Source organism: Neoarius graeffei, chromosome 13 (assembly GCF_027579695.1).
Source record: "Neoarius graeffei isolate fNeoGra1 chromosome 13, fNeoGra1.pri, whole genome shotgun sequence".
Classification (NCBI taxonomy): Eukaryota; Metazoa; Chordata; class Actinopteri; order Siluriformes; family Ariidae; genus Neoarius; species Neoarius graeffei.
Genome location: NC_083581.1, coordinates 12,010,813 through 12,031,780, shown reverse-complemented (window position 1 = coordinate 12,031,780; position 20,968 = coordinate 12,010,813). Strand labels below are relative to the sequence as shown.

Below are 20,968 nucleotides of genomic sequence, written 5' to 3'. Positions count from 1 at the left end.
TCACTATTCTTAAATTCAAAATGTTCAAAATTCAGGGATATTATAGAATATAAAACTGCCTTAATAATGTACAAAGTAAGGAATTATAAAAGTACCAAGGAATATCCAAACAATGTTCTCAGATAGAGAGGGCGGCTATAATTTTAGGAGGAAATTGAAATTTAAAACTCGTAGTGCTAGGACAACGTTAAAAATGTTCAGTATCTCTATTTGTGGAGTAAAGCTATGGAACAGTTTGAATGTGGAGCTCATGAAATGTACAACTATAAACCAGTTTAAAAAAAAAAAAGACCCCTTCGCAGTAAACGTCATTCATACGTAAGCGGAAATTGCGCGTGCAGCCTGGACCCAAAAAAGACTCAGAAATGCCTAGTTGTTGTGTTGTCAGGTGCCAGAATCGTAGCAGTGATGGGGTTAAAATGTTCAGAATTCCAGCAGGATCTCACCCATTCAAAAAAAACCTCTCGCCGACGTCTATGACTACAAGCCATCAAACGTGTAGACTGGGATGAAAGCACTATCAAAAATACGCGGGTTTGCAGCGCCCACTTCATCACAGGTAAGATCAGGCTATTTATTAAATCTTTCTTTTTTATTCTTTCTTGTCTTCGTTTATTGATGTAGCAAAATACTTTGGTAACATTTGTCTTATTAGCTGGGTCATAGTTACACAATGTAATGAATATTGTTAACATGTTAACTTAGCTTTGCATGCAATTTTGTTTGTAGGAGAGGTCTCGCTTGACTCAAGCAGTCCAGATTTTGTGCCATCATTATTTGTGTATGCCAAAAATCACAATTTTAAAGCAAGGATGGAAAGGTAAAATTGTGTGCCCTCACTCTAAATGCCAACTTACGTTGACTGCTCTAACCTAGCTCCCGCCCCGTTCAGTTTCATTTCTGGTCTCTGCCTCTCGCTTTTTACACAGCTCTGATTTCTCTTAGCTGCACTCTTTACACTATCATTCCTTTCATGCCATTACCTCCTGCAAATTGCTGTTTAGTGTTGGTATTTGCTGTTGTAGCTAAAGCCACATTGCCATCACATCACTGGCATAATTTGATTAAAACAAAATGAATATGAATGTCCCATTGTTAATCAAGTTGTACATGCCCGCACATAACAATCATATGCGTCTAAAGACTTGTAGGCACGAAGTCTTTTTTCATGGGTGTACACTGAAGTCTTGTCAATAAGGTACGAGTATATATCTGGCCATTGTATACCAGGGAACTTACTAACATCGTCCGTCCACTCTTTAATTAAATACGGATCCGGTAGGCGATGTCCACTTGTTAGAGTTAACTTATTTATGTAGCATTCTCGATCTTGTAACGACAATTGTTTGGCATAATCTGACAGCTCATAAATGCCGGTCTATGGGCAGCGCCATTGTTTCTGGGTCCAGGCTGCGCGCGCATCCTGGCAACGGTCGGTTTGTTTACAAACATGCAAAGGGGTCTATAAGGAACAGATTTTGATGAGGTATAGGGAGGAGGAATTACAATAACATTCTATTGATAATATACAGTGCTTAGTGTAAATGAGTACACCCCCTTTGAAAAGTAACATTTTAAACAATCTCAATGAGCACAAAATTTCCAAAATGTTGAAAAGACATAACATATTAATATAACCTCTGTATAACTTATAACGTGAAAGTAAGGTTAATAATATAAAACTTTGATTACACATTTTTCAGTTTTACTCAAATTAGGGTGGTGCAAAACTGAGTACACCCCACAACAAAAACCACTACATATAGTACTTTGTACGGCCTCCATGATTTTTAATGACAGCACCAAGTCTTCTAGGCATGGAATGAACAAGTTGGCGACATTTTGCAACATCAATCTTTTTCCATTCTTCAACAATGACCTCTTTTAGTGACTGGAAGCTGGATGGAGTGATGCTCAACTTGTCTCTTCAGAATTCCCCATAGGTGTTCAACTGGGTTCAGATCAGGAGACATAATGGGCCACTGAATCACTTTCACCCTGTTCTTCTTCAGAAATCCAACAGTGGCCTTAGATGTGTATTTAGTCATGTTGGAAAAGTGCACGACGACCAAGGGCACGGCGACCAAGGGCACGGAGTGATGGTAGCATCTTCTCTTTCAGTATAGAGTAATACGTCTTTGAATTCATGATGCCATCAATGAAATGCAGCTCCCTGACACCAGCAGCACTCATGCATCCCCACATAAGGACACTGCCATCACCATGTTTCACTGTAGGCACCATGCATTTTTCTTTGTATTCCTCACCTTTGCGACACCATACAGTTTTGAAGCCATCAGTTCCAAAAACATTTGTCTTGGTCTCATCACTCCAGAGTATAGAGTCCCATTAGACTTCATCTTTGTCAACATAGGCCCTGGCAAACTCTAGGGGGGCTTTTTTGTGCCTGGGCTTTAGGAGAGGCTTCTTTCGTGGACAGCATCCATGCATGCCATTCCTCTGCAGTGTATGCTGTATTGTGTCATGGGAAATAGTCACCCCAGTTTGGCTTTCTACTTCTTTAGATAACTGCAGTGAACTTGCATGCCGATTTTCTTCAACCCTTCTCATCAGAAGACGCTCCTGTCGAGGTGTTAACTTCAGTGGATGACCTGGACGTCTCTGTGAGATGGTTGCAGTTCCATCTTTCTGAAATTTTTGTACCACTTTTGCTACAGTATTCTGACTGATAAGCAAAGCTTTGCTGATGATCTTGTAGCCTTCACTTTTGTGGTGTAAAGAACTTATTTTCTTTGGGGAATTCTGAAGAGACAAGTTGAGCATCACTCTCCATCCAGCATCCAGTCACTAAAAAAGGTCATTTTTGAAGAATGGAAAAAGATTGATGTTGCAAAATGTTGCCAACTTGTTCATACCATGCCTAGAAGACTTGGTGCAGTCATTAAAAATCATGGAGGCCATACAAAGTACTAGATGTACAACCCCGATTCCAAAAAAGTTGGGACAAAGTACAAATTGTAAATAAAAACTGAATGGAATAATTTACAAATTTCAAAAACTGATATTGTATTCACAAGAGACAACATATCAAATGTCGAAAGTGAGACATTTTGAAATTTCATGCCAAATACTGGCTCATTTGAAATTTCATGACAGCAACACATCTCAAAAAAGTTGGGACAGGGTCAATAAGAGGCTGGAAAAGTTAAAGGTACAAAAAAGGAACAGCTGGAGGACCAAATTGCAACTCATTAGGTCAATTGGCAATAGGTCATTAACATGACTGGGTATAAAAAGAGCATCTTGGAGTGGCAGCGGCTCTCAGAAGTAAAGATGGGAAGAGGATCACCAATCCTCCTAATTCTGCGCTGACAAATAGTGGAGCAATATCAGAAAGGAGTTCGACAGTGTAAAATTGCAAAGGAGTTTGAACATATCATCTACAGTGCATATCATCATCAAAAGATTCAGAGAATCTTGAAGAATCTCTGTGCGTAAGGGTCAAGGCCAGAAAACCATACTGAGTGCCCGTGATCTTCGGGCTCTTAGACGGCACTGCATCACATACAGGCATGCTTCTGTATTGGAGGAGATCACAAAATGGGCTCAGGAATATTTCCAGAGAACATTATCTCTGAGCACAATTCACTGTGCCATCCGCCGTTGCCAGCTAAAACTCTATAGTTCAAAGAAGCCGCCGTATCTAAACATGATCCAGAAGCGCAGACGTCTTCTCTGGGCCAAGGCTCGTTTAAAATGGACTGTGGCAAAGTGGAAAACTGTTCTGTGGTCAGAAGAATCAAAATTTGAAGTTCTTTATGGAAATCAGGGACGCCATGTCATTCGGACTAAAGAGGAGAAGGACGACCCAAGTTGTTATCAGTGCTCAGTTCAGAAGCCTGCATCTCTGGTGGTATGGGGTTGCATTAGTGCGTGTGACATGGGCAGCTTACACATCTGGAAAGACACCATCAATGCTGAAAGGTATATCCAGGTTCTAGAGCAACATATGCTCCCATCCAGATGACGTCTCTTTCAGGGAAGACCCTGCATTTTCCAACATGACAATGCCAAACCACATACTGCATCAATTACAGCATCATGGCTGCGTAGAAGAAGGGTCCGGGTGCTGAACTGGCCAGGCTGCAGTCCAGATCTTTCACCCACAGAAAACATTTGGCACATCATAAAACGGAAGATATGACGAAAAAAAGACCCAAGACAGTTGAGCAACTAGAATCCTACATTAGACAAGAATGGGTTAACATTCCTATTCCTAAACTTGAGCAACTCGTCTCCTCAGTCCCCAGACGTTTACAGACTGTTGTAAAGAGAAAAGGGGATGTCTCACAGTGGTAAACATGGCCTTGTCCCAACTTTTTTGAGATGTGTTGTCATGAAATTTAAAGTCACCTAATTTTTCTCTTTAAATGATACATTGTCTCAGTTTAAACATTTGATATGTCATCTATGTTCTATTCTGAATAAAATATGGAATTTTGAAACTTCCACATCATTGCATTCCATTTTTATTTACAATTTGCACTTCATCCCAACTTTTTTGGAATCGGGGTTGTAGTAGTTTTTGTTGTGGGGTGTACTCATTTTTGCACCACCCTAATTTGAGTAAAACTGAAAGTGTGTAATCCAAGTTTATATTATTAACCTTACTTTCACGTTATAAGTTAAAAACAGATGTTATATTAAACTTTGTCTATTCAACATTTTGGAAATTGTTTGTGTTCATTGAGATATTGTTTAAAATGTTAATTTTCAAAGGGGTTGTACTCATTTACACTGAGCGTACTCATATATAAAATATGATGGCAGAAAGTGACATTTGATTAGCGGTGGTATAGAGGGTTAGGATTTGATAACTTATTTGCTTCTTCCTAATCCTTTCCGAACATTATGTTATTGCCTTGTGGCTACGCTATTCTGTTCGTTCATGATGTTGTTTTGATTATTGCATTTATTCATTTATTTTTCTGCTTTACTGTTTGGAATAAAGCAATCAATCAGTGTTCTCGGGCGGCACGGTGGTGTAGTGGTTAGCGCTGGCGCCGCACAGCAAGAAGGTCCAAGTTCAAGCCCCGTGGCCGGCGAGGGCCTTTCTGTGCAGAGTTTGCATGTTCTCCTCGCGTCCGCGTGGGTTTCCTCCGGGTGCTCCGGAGGAAACCTGGAGGAAACCAAAAAGGTAAACTTTCATATATTCTATATTCATTACATGTAAAGTTAAATATTTAAAGCCTTTTTTGTTTTAATTTTGATGATTATGGCTTATAGCTCATGAAAATCAGAAATCCAGTATCTCAAATTATGAGAATATTCCCCAAGATCAATCAAAAAAGGATTTACAATACAGAAATGTCCAACTTCTGAAAAGTATATTCATTTATACACTCAATACTTGGTTGGGGCTCCTTTACCATGAATTACTGTATCAATGCGGTGTGGCATGGAGGTGATCAGTCTGTGGCACTGCTGAGGTGTTATTGAAGCCCAGGTTGCTTTGATAGTGGCCTTTAGCGTATCTGTATTTTTGAGTCGGGTGTTTCTCATCTTCCTCTTGACAATACCCCATAGATTCTCTATGGGGTTCAGGTCAGGCAAGTTGGCTGGCCAATCAAACACAGTAATATCATGGTCAGCAAACCATTTGGTAGTGGTTTTGGCACTGTGGGTAGGTGCTGTCCTGCTGGAAAAGGAAATCAGCATCTCCAAAAAGCTCGTCAGCAGATGAAAGCATGAAGTGCTCTAAAATCTCTTGGTAGATGGCTGTGTTGACTTTGGACTTGATGAAATACAGTGGACCAACACCAGCAGATGACATGGCACCCCAAATCATCGCAGACTGTGGAAACTTCACACTGGGCTTCAAACACCTTGGATTCTGTGCCTCTCCACTCTTCCTCCAGACTCTAGAACCGTGATTTCCAAATTAAATGCAAAATGTACTTTCATCTGAAAAGAGGACTTTGGACCACTGAGCAACAGTCCATTTCATTCTCTCCTTAGCCCAGATAAGACACTGACATTGTCTCTGGCTCAGGAGTAGCTTGATATTAGGAATGCGAAAGTTGTATCCCCTTTCTTGAAGATGTCTGTTCGTGATGGGTCTTGATACACTGACACCAGTCTCAGGCCCAGTCCACACGGCAACGGATTCAGGTGACTCCGATACAATTGCTTATCGTTTAGGCCTGGCGTCCACACGGCACCGGCGTTTTGGGTGCCCAAAACGCAATTTTTTGAGAACGGGTTCCAGAGTGGAAAGATCTGGCAACGTTGCCGTTGTGAAGTCGTCTGGATGAGTAGAACGGATTTGTTCACTGTGATGTCACAACCACATGACTGTGAGTGCTTCACGCCGGGTAGAAGTGTAACGAATATCACCAGGATATCACCAGGAAAAAGCCTTACAGAGCACTAGTGAGAGTGAAACACGAGCTTGGATATTATTATTATTATTATTATTATTATTATGTTCAGTGTTAGTTCACAGTAGTAATGCAAGAAGCAGAATAGTGACAGTAATAGTGAAGCAAAAACATGCAATTGTACAAACACTGCAGCTCTACAGCAAAATATTCATTTATGAAATGGTCTGATTCTTAACACCAGTAGTGCCAATGATTTTCTCATCGCGATGCGAGTTGTCAACAAATCCTATAACTTGGTTCATGAAACGCGCTTACAAAATATTTTCACTGTGAATATTGTGTAATGGTGCAATCCCGCCAGCAAAAATAGGGGAAAAAAGGAGCGATCTCACCTCTTCAGATGTTGATTTAAGTCCGACAATACATTCCTCAAAAAGGGCGTAGAGGAGCAAATTAATCCAATTTATTCCAGACCATTAAAGACGCTGCCTTCCGTGTAGAATCATACGTCATCCTCGCCGCCATATTAGAGAGGTCAAAGCGGAGAATAAAGATTAGCTGCATTTCTGTATTGTAAATGTACCAACAGGTTTACCGTCCAAACGAGATCATATGGGATTACCTTTCACAGGTGAGAAACAGCAAATTAATCCATCAACGTGTATCATTCAATTTATTCCGGACCATTAAAGACGCCGCCTTCCGCGTAGAATCATGTGTCATCCTCGCCGCCATTTTGGAGAGGTCAAAGCGGAGAATAAAGATTAGCTGCGTTTAACTTTACCAACAGGTTTGCTGTCCAAACGAGATCACATGGGATTACCTTTCACAGGTGAGACTGGAAAAATACTTTTCATTGTATTTGGTCATTATAATGTAATTTTACAAACAGATTTTCCTGACTTTGTGGCTAATATGAAGTCTCGCGCATAATAGTTTATGCGCATGCGTCCTTACTTCTTCTATTGTTCTGATGTCTCCGAAGGGACCGTCTTACAGCGCCCCTAGAGGTGTGGCATGTGTATTGCATCGTTTTCAGCAAGCGTTGCGTTGCCATATGGACCTGATATTTTACTGATTGTTGCCCATTTGGACGCGATATATTTTTAAATAACATCTCGTTGCCGTTGTCGTGTGGATGTAGCCTCAGTCCACTCCTTGTGAAGCTCTCCCAAGTTCTTGAATCAACTTTTCTTGACAATCCTCTCAAGACTGCGGCCATCCCTGTTGCTTGTGCACCTTTTCCAGCCACCCTTTTCAGCAATGACCTTTTGTGGCTTACCCTCCTTGTGGAGGGCATCAGTGATCATCTTCTGGACAACAGTCAAGTCAGCAGTTTTCCCCATGATTGTGGTTGTGTGTACTGAACTAGACAGAGAGATGCACTGTGTTCATACTGTTTTACTCAAACTCTAAATGAAATATTCTAATATTTTGAGATGGTTTTTTTTTAATGTTTTTGTACTGTATGCCATACTGATTAAAATTAAAATAGAAAAATGCTTGAAACATTTATGTGTAATGAGTCTATAATATATAACTTTCACTTTCTTAAATAACTGATGGAAAATATTGAACTTTTTCACAATATTCTAATTTTTTGAGATGCCCTAGTATGTTTAAAATTCATATTTTTCTGTAAAGCTGCTTTATGACATTGTTAAAACAGTATACAAATAAAATGGACTTGACCTAACTTGCCAGCATAAAGTTCAAAAGCCAGCATCTGTGATGCTACAGAGGTGTGTTAGATCCCATAACATGGGAAACCTGCACATCTGTGAAGCCACCATTAATGCTGAAAAGGTACACACAGGTTTGGAGCAACACGCCACCATCCAGACTACATCTTTTTCAGGGACGTCCCTGCTTATTTCAGCAAGACAATTCCAAGCCACATTCTGCTTGTATTACAACAGTGTGGCTTCACAGTAAAAGAGCGTGAGTGCTAAACTGGCCTACCTGTCTCCCGTTGAAAATGTTTGCCGCATTAAGAAGTGCAAAATGACACCGGAGAGCCCAGACTGTTGAGCAACTGAAATCATATATCTAGCAAGAATGAGAAAGAATTTCATGTTTAAAATTTCAATAATTAGTGTTCTCAGTTCCTAAATGCTTACTGAGTGTTGTTAAAAGAAAAGGTGATTTGGGGGGGGGGGGGCATTAAGCCCCTGTCCCAACTTTTTTGGGATGTGTTGCAGGCATCAATTTCAGAAGATGTGTATATTTACAAAAACATAGCTTCTTAGTTTGGACATGAAATAAAGTACAGTATGTATGTATGCATGTATGCATGTATGTATCTGTGCTGTATTCAATTAAAAATAGATTTTAAAAAAAGGTTTGCAAATCAGCGCATTCTGTTTTTACTTACATTTTACACAGCATTACAACTTTTTGGGAATCAGGATTGTAACAAAGGAATACACATTTATTGATATGCTGAATGTGTCAGCACTTTCTAACAGTCATAGTTAAAGCTGTAACTTTAATTTGTAATCTTCAGTGAGTGGTGTTTACACTTCATAACACGACAAACTGTGCTTTTTTTGTTTCATTAACTTCAAGTGATAAAAAAAAAGCTAAAAACAGAGGCTGGTGAGGGACCAACTGTTTATAGCTACAATAACTTAAGCGAGAACAGGAATGAACTTGTTCTAAAGATGTTCCACAGCATTAAATGAAACCATAAACAGGTGTCATTAATAAATGAAAAACTGTAACTGTTCACAGATTGCTGTGTTAAAAGTGGACTCAACCACGGCAGGGTGCTTGGTTATTGGAAAATTTTCCAATTTCCCCTTTGAGGTGGTAACAGTAGCTCTGCTTCAGATAAAAATGTAAATATTTACCAAGACAATATTGTATGACCTTGTGTATCTTTTATTCAGGTGTCTTACAGTTTTCTGTGTAGAAAATGTGTAAACTGAATTTTTTTTTGGTCTGATTAACTTCCATAGAGTGAATAAGAGTTTGATGAAGTTTATAGCTGCTATAACGTTAGCAATAACAGTAACTAACTTGATTTGAAGATGTTCTACAACATTGCAAAATAAAAATGTGTTTCAGAGTTGGCAGATTAGTACAGAATAAGAGGAATAAAATAATTCTGGGAATGCTGTAAAAGGAAAATAATCAATTTCATATTGCTTTTCATAAAACCAAACTTAAAATATATGTTAACGCATAAGAATCTTACTAGATAAAACTTTTTTTAAATAAATAAATAAATAAATAAATAAAACATTGACCTCACCTCTCAACAAACTGCTCTGCCTCTTTCATTAGCTTTTGAGTGAGCGTGTCCAGATTCATTGGTTGTTCCACTACATCCTGGTTCCTCATGATGATGCAATTCCAGGTTTGTAAGAATGCAAATGGAATGTACCATGTCAAAAAACAAAGAACGTAAACAATGGCTAGGAACATGAGCAATGTGGAGCGGATTTCCAGAAGTCTAATAATTTTAGCCATGATTAGGGTCAACAGTGCCAGTGCTAATGGCATGAAAATGTGCCACAACAGCTTCTGAAGGTCACCTAGCACATCAGTGCTGTTTCCAGGTTTGCAGTCATTAAACAGGGTGAAGGGAAGACCATAAAAGTAGTCGAAACCATGGCTGTTGGGATGGTGGCAGTGATCATTCCTGCTCTTACAGCTCACACCCAAGTGCCACTTTCCTAGACAGAATCCAAAAGTACTCATTAAATCACTCAGCTCTAGTTATTGTGAAAGAGGAAAAAATATATATATATTGACAATGCGACTCTTACACCTCATATCATGTGGCTGTAGACAGCGAGTCACAACCAAGGGTTCAGAAATCAAGTGCCAGCAAGAACCCAGAACCTAAGAACGTGTGTGAGTGCTAACCTGCTTCATCACTGCTGATGATATTCCTCCTTTTACCATTTAGTAATGTACACACTGGAGGCCCCAACATTCACTACATACCTCTCAAGCTGAAAGTCAACTGCAGGTTACATATAGACTCACAGGAACACTTAGTCTAGTCTATGCACCTGCTCTTTCATGCAATTATCCAAATCAGCCAAATCATGTGCAAGCAGCACAATGCATAAGGTCATGCAGATATGGGTCAAGAGCTGCTTCTCATCAGCTCATCACTTGGTCTTCAACTGTCCAGTTTGTGTGTTCCTGTGCCCACTGTAGCCTGAGATGCTTTTCTACTCGCCATGTTTGTTGAGTGCTTATTTGAGTTACTATTTCAACAAGGCATTTCTGCCCACAGAACTGATGCTCACTGGAAGTTTTTTGTTTTCCACACCATTCTGTGCAAACTCAAGAGATTGTTGTGTTTGAAAATCCCAGGAGAACAGCAAACTGGCACCAACAACCAAAGCCACTGAACACCTGAGCTGAAGTGTTCCTTTTGAGGCAGCAAAGGAGGACACTACTGTCCTGCTGTTCCTTCCTTCAGCCTTACCATGCCTATGTTTTGCAACTACTGGATGTGAACTCAAGCCACCATGGTGACGCAGTGGGTAGCATTGGCAACTCACAGAATAAAATTGCCCCTAGGTGTGAATGAGTTTGCATGGGTCTTGGTATGCCTACTGTGTAAGCCTGCCTCAGAAACAATGCCAGCCTCTGGATCCACTGCTGGATGTGAAATACTTTAGTCCTTTTCTAAGGTAGATGGCGTTTACCACCACCAAAGCTATAGGACCTGGATATTGTTGTGGGTGATTGTAGCAGGTGTGGCATTTTCCATCTGGATCCACATATTATGGGTTCTAGTAGCCACATACCTTGCATCATAACATTTTGCATTCTTGAACCTTATTCTCAAGGCAGAGCAAAGGTACATTTATAACGTTTTATATCCTACATTTAAGAGGGAAAAAACCCATGGCACGGTAAAATAAAAACTGTGGTCCTTTTTTATTAGTTACCTGTGGATATTCTTCTAGATTAACTTCTACATACCAGTGTACATGCCATTGTCACAGCTCTCAACACAGTACTGACCCATCTGGAACATCAGGGGAGCTGTGCAAGGCTGCTCTTCATAGACTTTAGTTCTGCCTTCAACACAATCACCACAAGCAGACTGGTCAACAAATTACTGGACTTAGGACTGTCACACACCATCTGCTACTGGATCAGAGCTTTCCTGACTGATCGCTCTCAGAGAGTCAGAGTAGCCCCCCCCATCTCTCTACAGCCCTCAGTCTCAGCACCAACTCTCCACAGGGTTGTATGTTAAGCCCCCTGCTCTATACTCTACACATACAACTGCACCCGCACACATCAGAGTAACGCCATTATTAAATTTGCAGATAATACAACTGTGGTGGGGCTCATCTCTGGAGAATATGAGGTGGCATACAGAGATGAGGTCCAGAGGCCGTCAGTGCGGTGCACAGAGAACAACTTGGTCCTGAACACCTCAAAAACTAAAGAGCTGATCATTGCCTACAGAAGGAAAAAGTCTGATCCACATTCTCTGTGCATCAACAGAGACTGCATGGAGAGGGTTTTGGACATCAGGTTCCTGGGCATACATGTGGATGACCTGTCCTGGAATAACACTGCAGCACTGGCAAAGAAGGCACAGCAGCGTCTCCATTTCCTGAGGATACTCAGAAATAAACAACCTGGCTGACAAACTGTTGGTGTCCTTCTACTAGTGTTATCTTGAAAGTGTGCAGAGTTACTACAGCTCTACCTGGTTCACCAGTTGCTCAGCAGCACAGAAGAAAGCACTCCAGAAGGTCATCTCCACAGCTCAAAAAATTATTGGCTCCTCTCTACCCTCCCTGGAGGAAATTTACATAACACGCTGCCTCAGAACAGCTCACAGTATCCTCAAGGACCCATCACATTCTGGACATCATCGATTTGAACTGTTGCCTTCTGGAAGGGGTTTCAGGGCAATAAAAACAAGAACAAACAGACTGAAAAAACAGTTTTTTATGCCAAAGCCATAACAGCACTGAACATGCACACTCAAACAGCATGAACACTCAAAATGTGCAACAGAGCCTAATCTAGGAATTTGAAAATAGGGGACAGATCCCTCACTAGTTGTAGAAACAGGGGACAGAAAATATTAACATGGGTAAAAATATCCCTCATTTGTTCCAGTTAGTGGGGACAGAAAAATACGTAATACATTGGTAGATATTTTCAAGAGTGCATCTATAAACAGAACAGTTTTATTAATAAAACTAAATACATGTAACAAACATTCATATCCGATGTTAATCATAATTATGGCATTATACATATACAGTGATATGAAAACCATATCAGCAAAAACTTATCCACAGTTTATAGTATTACACAAACATTATGATCAGATCTGAACTTTAAAAATGTAAAGATTTTAGATCAAAAACTATATGAAGAATTATATACTGCAAAACCTTACAAATATGACTAGTTTTCTGTTATATGACTAGGTTACTGTTTTACTATAAATCATGTGACTAGCCAATTTTTACCAATTTGACCACCAGTAGTATAATGTTGCATTTCAAATATGACTAGGTTAATATTGCATATCAAATATGACTAGGTTAATATTACATCATTTGATATAGTTAAGTCTAAAATCCATGTAGTCTTGGCACTATTAATTAATAATAAGATGAAAAATCTGACTTTCTGAATAAAATCACGATCAAATATTTAAAAATGATATTATATTTGTTTTGTTTAGACCACCTTTCATGAAAGTGAAAAACACTAAACAATCTACCTATGTTTAAACTAGATTTTGACATAAATGACTGGAGATAATCTCAAAATTCAGACTTCCTAAAAAGTATACAGGGAGTGCAGAATTATTAGGCAAATGAGTATGTTGACCACATTACCCTGTCTATGCATGTTGGCCTACTCCAAGCTGCATAGGCTTGAAAGCCTCCTACCAATTAAGCATACCAGGTGATGTGCATCTCTGTAATGAAAAGGGGTGTGGTCTAATGACATCAACACCCTATATCAGGTGTGCAAAATTATTAGGCAACTTCCTTTCCTTTGGCAAAATGGGTCAGAAGAGGGATTTGACGGACTCAGAAAAGTCAAAAATAGTGACATATATTGCAAAGGGATGGAGCACTCTTAAAATTGCCCAGCCTTTGAAGCGTGACCATCGAACAATCAAGCGCTTCATTCAAAATAGTCAACAGAGTCGCAAGAAGCGCGTTGAAAAAAAAAGGCGCAAACTAACTGCCCGTGAACTGAGGAAAGTCAAGCGTGAAGCTGCCAAGATGCCACTCGCCACCAGTTTTGCCATATTTCAGAGCTGCAACATCACTGGAGTGTCAAAAAGCACAAGGTGTGCAATACTCAGGGACACGGCCAAGGTAACAAAGGCTGAAAAACGACCACCACTGAACAAGACACACAAGATGAAACGTCAAGACTGGGCCAAGAAGTATCACAAGACTGATTTTTCTAAGGTCTTATGGACAGATGAAATGAGAGTGAGTCTTGATGGGCCAGATGGATGGGCTCGTGGCTGGATCAGCAAAGGGCAGAGAGCTCCAGTCCGACTCAGACGCCAGCAAGGTGGAGGTGGGGTACTGGTATGGGCTGGTATCATCAAAGATGAGCTTGTGGGACCTTTTCGGGTTGAGGATGGCGTCAAGCTCAACTCCCAGTCCTATTGTCAGTTTTTGGAAGACACCTTCTTCAAGCAGTGGTACAGGAAGAAGTCAGCATCCTTCAAGAAAAACATGATTTTCATGCAGGACAATGCTCCATCACACGCATCCAAGTACTCCACAGCATGGCTGGCCAGAAAGGGTCAAAAGGAAGAAAGATTAATGACGTGGCCTCCTTGTTCACCTGATCTGAACCCCATAGAAAACCTGTGGTCCCTCATCAAATGTGAGATCTACAAGGAGGGGAAACAGTACACATCTCTGAACAGTGTCTGGGAGGCTGTGGTTGCTGCTGCACGCAATGTTGATCGCAAACAGATCAAAACACTGACCGAATCCATGGATGGCAGGCTTTTGAGTGTCCTTGTAAAGAAAGGCGGCTATATTAGTCACTGATTTGTTTTTTTTTTGTTTTTGAATGCCAGCAATGTATATTAGTGAATGTTGAGTTGTTATATTGGTTTCCCTGGTGAAAATAAATGAGTGAAATGGGTATATGTTTGTTTTTTGTTAAGTTGCCTAATAATTATGCACAGTTATAGTCACCTGCACACACAGATATCCTCCTAAGATAGCTAAAACTAAGAAAGCCCTACTCCAACTTCCAAAAATACTCAGCTTTGATATTTATGAGTCTTTTGGGTTCATCAAGAACATAGTTGTTTTTCAATAATAAAACTAATCCTCAAAAATACAACTTGCCTAATAATTCTGCACTCCCTGTATAATCTCTATAATTTACAATCTTACAGTACCTACAATTACACAAGAACAGATAAAATACATTTCATAATATTTTTAAATAAAACTTACATAATACCAAACATTATCAAACTAATTGTATATTGGCATTAGGAAAATATCAAATTCAAACTTCAAAAACCATTCTCAATCAGAATCAAATGACTTAGTATGTCTTCACAGTGTCATAATTACTCTAAGATCATATTTGTACACAAACTTGTATATCAACTAAGCACCTTTACTATTTGAATATGATTAATAACATAATACTCACTACTGTGTCTTCGTTTTGTTTGCTTTTTTCTTTTTTCGTCCAAAGGTCCTTCAACGTGACCACGCGTTTTGACATTGTTATGTTTGGATGAGACAGAACGATATGCCATGTGCTTTTGGGTATTTTTTAAAACACTTCACACGATTGGTTGAGATAAACTGTCTTCCAGTTCAGTGACCAATGATATAATAGTTCACAAAACTACCCGCTAAATAAACCATTCGGAATACTTCGGTCCTTTCCGATATTTTCCGATTGGTGTGTAAACAACGCTATATTTACTGCAGTGCTTGCTAGCTGGTGCTGACAAATTGATATGCACAAGATTCAGTAAAACGCGACTACACGCTCTACTTATAAACGCGCGACAAAATGAATAGATACGTGATATCACTCTCGTGCCCAAAAAGTGGATGTGCGACAGACATATAAAAAAACGCGTATTATCAGTAATTACACGCCCTAGATTAGGCTCTGTGCAATATCTCGAATTTTTTTTTTTTTAAACATGTCTTAGCATTGATCTGTTATTTATATGTTACGTGCACTGGCAAAGTACAGCCAACCAGTTTTGTTGTACTATGCATTACAGTGACAATAAAGGTCTCTCTATCGATCAGCTAGCTTATTCTTAGCTAACATTCAGGGATGAGAATGGGATATTTAAAAAAAAAAACTCTGAAATGCCTGGCCGGTCTAGGGGGCATTTGCCCAATTCACAATCCCCCTTTCCCACATATACATACACACACTGTGGATATACACACACATACATATTTTATATATATATATATATATATATATATATATATATATATATATATATATATATACACACACACACATATATATATATATATATATATATATATATATATATATATATATATATATATATATATATGTATGTGTGTGTGTGTGTGTGTGTGTGTGTGTGTATATATATATATATATATATATATATATATATATATATATATATACACACACACACACACACACATATATATACATACATATATACACACTAATATTATATATATATCCATGTCATCCTCAAGCTCGGCTCCTCTACCAGAGGCCTGGGAGTTTGAGGGTTCTGCGCAGTATCTTCGATGTTCCTAGGACTGCGCTCTTCTGGACTGAGGCTTCAGATGTTGTTCCTGGGATTTGCTGGAGCCACTCTCCCAGTTTGGGGGTTACTGCCCCAAGTGCCCCCACGACCACGCAACCCTTGACCTTCCACATCCGTTCCAGCTGCTCTTTCAACCCTTCATACTTCTCAAGTTTCTCATGTTCCTTCTTCCTGATGTTGGCGTCAGCTGGGATCACCACATCTATCACCACCACCCTCTTCTGCTCTTTGTCCACCACCACTATGTCCAGTTGGTTAACCAGGATCTGTTTGTCAGTCTGGAAGCTGAAGTCCCACAGAATCTTGGCCCTGTTGTTCTCAGCCACCTTCTGTGGTATGGCCCATTGGGACTTGGGTATTTCTATTCCATACTGGTTGCAGATGTTCCTGTATACTATCCCAGCCACTTGGTTGTGCCTCTCCATGTACGCTGATCCAGCTAGCATCTTACACCCTGCTACTATGTGCTGGACTGTTTCAGGGGCTTCTTTGCAGTCTGCATCTTGGGTCTGATCTACTCTGGTAGATCCTGGCCTCGATGGCTCTTGTGCTTATGGCCTGTTCTTGTGCTGCCATGATTAGTGCCTCTGTGCTGTCTGTCAGTCCTGCATTATCCAGCCACTGGTAGGATTTCTTGATATCAGCCACTTCCTCTATCTGACGGTGGTACATGCCATGTAGGGGTTTGTCTCTCCAGGTTGTCTGTTCCTCCTCCTCCTCTGCACTATCATCAGGGTTCTGCTGCCTGAGACATTCACTTAGCAGTTCATCCTTTGGGGCTATCTTTCTGATGTATTCTCGGATTTTCGATGTTTCATCCTGGACCGTGGTCTTGACGCTCACTAGCCCTCGGCCTCCCTCTTTCCGCTTAGTGTATAGTCTCAGGGTGCTGGACTTGGGGTGGAACCCTCCATGCATGGTGAGGAGCTTTCTAGTCTTGATATCTGTGGCTTCTATCTCCTCCTTTGGCCAGTTAATGATACCAGCGGGGTATCTGATGACTGGTAGTGCGTACATGTTGATATATACACATACACACGTGTGTGTGTGTGTGTGTGTGTGTGTGTGTGTGTGTGTATATATATATATATATACACACACACACACACACACACACACACACACACACACGTGTGTACACAGTGGTGCTTGAAAGTTTGTGAACCCTTTTAAAACTTTCTATATTTCTGCATAAATATGACCTAAAACATCATCAGATTTTCACACAAGTCCTAAAAGTAGATAAAGAGAACCCAGTTAAACAAATGAGACAAAAATATTATACTTGCTCATTTATTTATTGAGGAAAATTATCCAATATTACACATCTGTGAGTGGCAAAAGTATGTGAACCTTTGCTTTCAGTATCTGGTGTGAGCCCCTTGTGCAGCAATAACTGCAACTAAACATTTCCGGTAACTGTTGATCAGTCCTGCACACCGACTTGGAGGAATTTTAGCCCATTCAATTTAGCCCATATATATATACACCAACATCCGTAATTGAAATCTACTATCACAACTAGAGATTAATGAAATACAACAACGATGCTACGGCAAGGGGGAGCCAGGAAGACAGGTCAGCAGGGAGATGTCATCATCCCCACAACCAGAGATTGGGTACCAAGCCCCAACAGCTAACAGCCTCAACACAAGAGCTGCTGACCTGAGAAGGAAGATCGTGACCCAACTGGAAACCTGGAGCCCCCGACGAATACCGAAGCCGAGTTGCCAAGTACCTTCAGAAGATCTACTAGTAGATGTGAATGCTGCTCTGAAGATAATCTCCACAAGAACCATCACTGAGACCAACAAGCTGATACACAGTACAGCAACAGTAATCATGGAGATGCTTGGACACAAGGTGGGCTCGGGACATAACAAACAGTATCCACCATGGAAGAGACGATTAGAGGCCAAGATAAAGGCAGCACGGAGAGAAGTTGGCCAGCTAGCTGAACTACAGAAAAGGAACATGGTGAATAAAGGGGCACCCAAGAAGTACAACTCACTCTCCATACCAGAGGCACTCGAAACTGCCAAACAGTGACTAACAGCTCTGGCCACCCGGTTGAAGAGATACACCAAGGAGGGAGAGGCCAGAAGAATAAACAAGCTGTTCTCCACTGAACCAGCCAAGGTGTACTCTCAGTGGCAGGGGAACAACAACCAGTCAGACCCACCAAGAGCTGAGGTGGAAAAATACTGGAAAGACATATGGGAAAGAAAGGCATCACACAACACCGATGCCCAATGGTTAGTGGACCTAAGAGCTGACCACAGCAACCTCCCAGAACAAGAACCAGTAACCATCTCAATGGCAGACGTCCAAGAAAGAGCGTCAAAGATGAAGAGCTGGACAGCACCAGGCCCCGATATGATCCATACGTACTGGCTGAAGAAGCTAACTGCACTCCATGAATGCCTAGCAGCACAGATGAACCAGCTGCTGAGGGATGGGACCCACCCAGAATGGCTAACCCAAGGCAGGACAGTCCTAATCATGAAGGACCCCCAGAAGGGACCCATCCCATCCAACTACCGGCCAATTACCTGTCTCTGCACAACATGGAAGGCCCTGTCAGGCATCACTGCGGCAAAAATGAGCAAGCATGTGGCTCAATATATGAGCGAGGCACAGAAAGGGATTGGCAGTAACACCAGAGGAGCCAAGCACCAGCTACTGGTTGATAGAACAGTTGCCCGAGACTGTAAGAAGAGACAGACCAACCTGTGCACTGCCTGGATTGACTACAAGAAAGCCTACGACTCAATGCCACACACATGGATACTGGAATGTCTGGAACTGTATAAGATCAACAGGAACCTAAGGACCTTCATCCAGAACTCAATGGAAATGTGGAAGACAACCCTAGAGGCCAACTCAAAACCCATTGCCCAAGTCAACATCAAGTGCGGCATATACCAAGGAGATGCGCTATCACCACTGCTGTTCTGCATAGGCCTGAACCCCCTCAGTCGGATCATCACGAAGAGCGGCTACGGGTACCGATTCCGTAGTGGGGCAACAATCAGCCACCTGCTCTACATGGATGACATCAAGCTGTATGCCAGAAACGAGCGAGAAATAGACTCGCTGATCCACACCACCCGGATCTACAGCGATGACATAGGGATGTCATTCGGATTGGACAAGTGTGGCCGGATGGTCTCAAAGAGAGGCAAGATGATCCGGACTGAGGGGATTGACCTACCAGAAGGCAACATAGGTGATATCCAAGACAGCTACACGTACCTTGGCATCCCACAGGCTAATGGAAACCATGAAGAAGCCACAAGGAAGTCAACCACAGCCAAATACCTCCAGAGAGTAAGGCAGGTCCTGAAAAGTCAGCTGAATGGTAAGAACAAGGTCCGAGCCATCAACATGTACGCACTACCAGTCATCAGATACCCCGCTGGTATCATAAACTGGCCAAAAGAGGAGATAGAAGCCACAGATATCAAGACTAGAAAGCTCCTCACCATGCATGGAGGGTTCCACCCCAAGTCCAGCACCCTGAGACTATACACTAAGCAGAAAGAGGGAGGCCGAGGGCTAGTGAGCATCAAGACCACGGTCCAGGATGAAACATCGAAAATCCAAGAATACATCAGAAAGATGGCCCCAAAGGATGAACTGCTAAGTGAATGTCTCAGGCAGCAGAACCCTGATGAGAGTGCAGAGGAGGAGGAGGAGGAACAGACAACCTGGAGAGACAAACCCCTACATGGCATGTACCACTGTCAGATAGAGGAAGTGGCTGATATCAAGAAATCCTACCAGTGGCTGGATAATGCAGGACTGACAGACAGCACAGAGGCACTAATCATGGCAGCACAAGAACAGGCCATAAGCACAAGAGCCATAGAGGCCAGGATCTACCAGAGTAGATCAGACCCAAGATGCAGACTGTGCAAAGAAGCCCCTGAAACAGTCCAGCACATAGTAGCAGGGTGTAAGATGCTAGCTGGATCAGCGTACATGGAGAGGTACAACCAAGTGGCTGGGATAGTATACAGGAACATCTGCAACCAGTATGGAATAGAAGTATCCAAGTCCCAATGGGCCATACCACAGAAGGTGGCTGAGAACAACAGGGCCAAGGTTCTGTGGGACTTCAGCTTCCAGACTGACAAACAGATCCTGGCTAACCAACCGGACATAGTGGTGGCGGACAAAGAGCAGAAGAGGGTGGTGGTGATAGATGTGGCGATCCCAGCTGACGCCAACATCAGGAAGAAGGAACATGAGAAACTTGAGAAGTATGAAGGGTTGAAAGAGCAGCTGGAACGGATGTGGAAGGTCAAGGGTTGCGTGGTCCCCGTGGTAGTGGGGGCACTTGGGGCAGTAACCCCCAAACTGGGAGAGTGGCTCCAGCAAATCCCAGGAACAACATCTGAAGCCTCAGTCCAGAAGAGCGCAGTACTAGGAACATCGAAGATACTGCGCAGAACCCTCAAACTTGAGGATGTGATGCCCTTCTTTCCCATATGTCTTTCCAGTATTTTTCCACCTCAGCTCTTGGTGGGTCTGACCGGTTGTTGTTTCCCTGCCACTGAGAGTACACCTTGGCTGGTTCAGTGGAGAACAGCTTGTTTATTCTCCTGGCCTCTCCCTCCTTGGTGTATCTCTTCAACCAGGTGGCCAGAGCTGTTAGTCGCTGTTTGGCAGTTTCGAGTGCCTCTGGTATGGAGAGTGAGTTGTACTTCCTGGGTGCCCCTTTATTCACCATGTTCCCTTTCTGTAGTTCAGCTAGCTGGCTAACTTCTCTTTATCTTGGCCTCTAATCGTCTCTTCCATGGTGGATACTGTTTGTTATGTCCCGAGCCCA

At 41.6% G+C, this 20,968-nt stretch overlaps 1 protein-coding gene across 3 annotated transcripts in view; it reads right to left on the bottom strand.

The window, feature by feature from the left end:
* arsh (arylsulfatase H) overlaps positions 1–20,968 on the bottom strand; it is an 84,965-nt gene that overhangs the window by 25,851 nt on the left and 38,146 nt on the right. For all 3 annotated transcript variants that reach the window (XM_060937259.1, XM_060937257.1, XM_060937258.1), the window contains one exon: positions 9,601–10,024. In XM_060937259.1, coding sequence (XP_060793242.1) covers positions 9,601–10,024 — 424 coding nt within the window. The remainder of the gene's footprint in view (positions 1–9,600; positions 10,025–20,968) is intronic.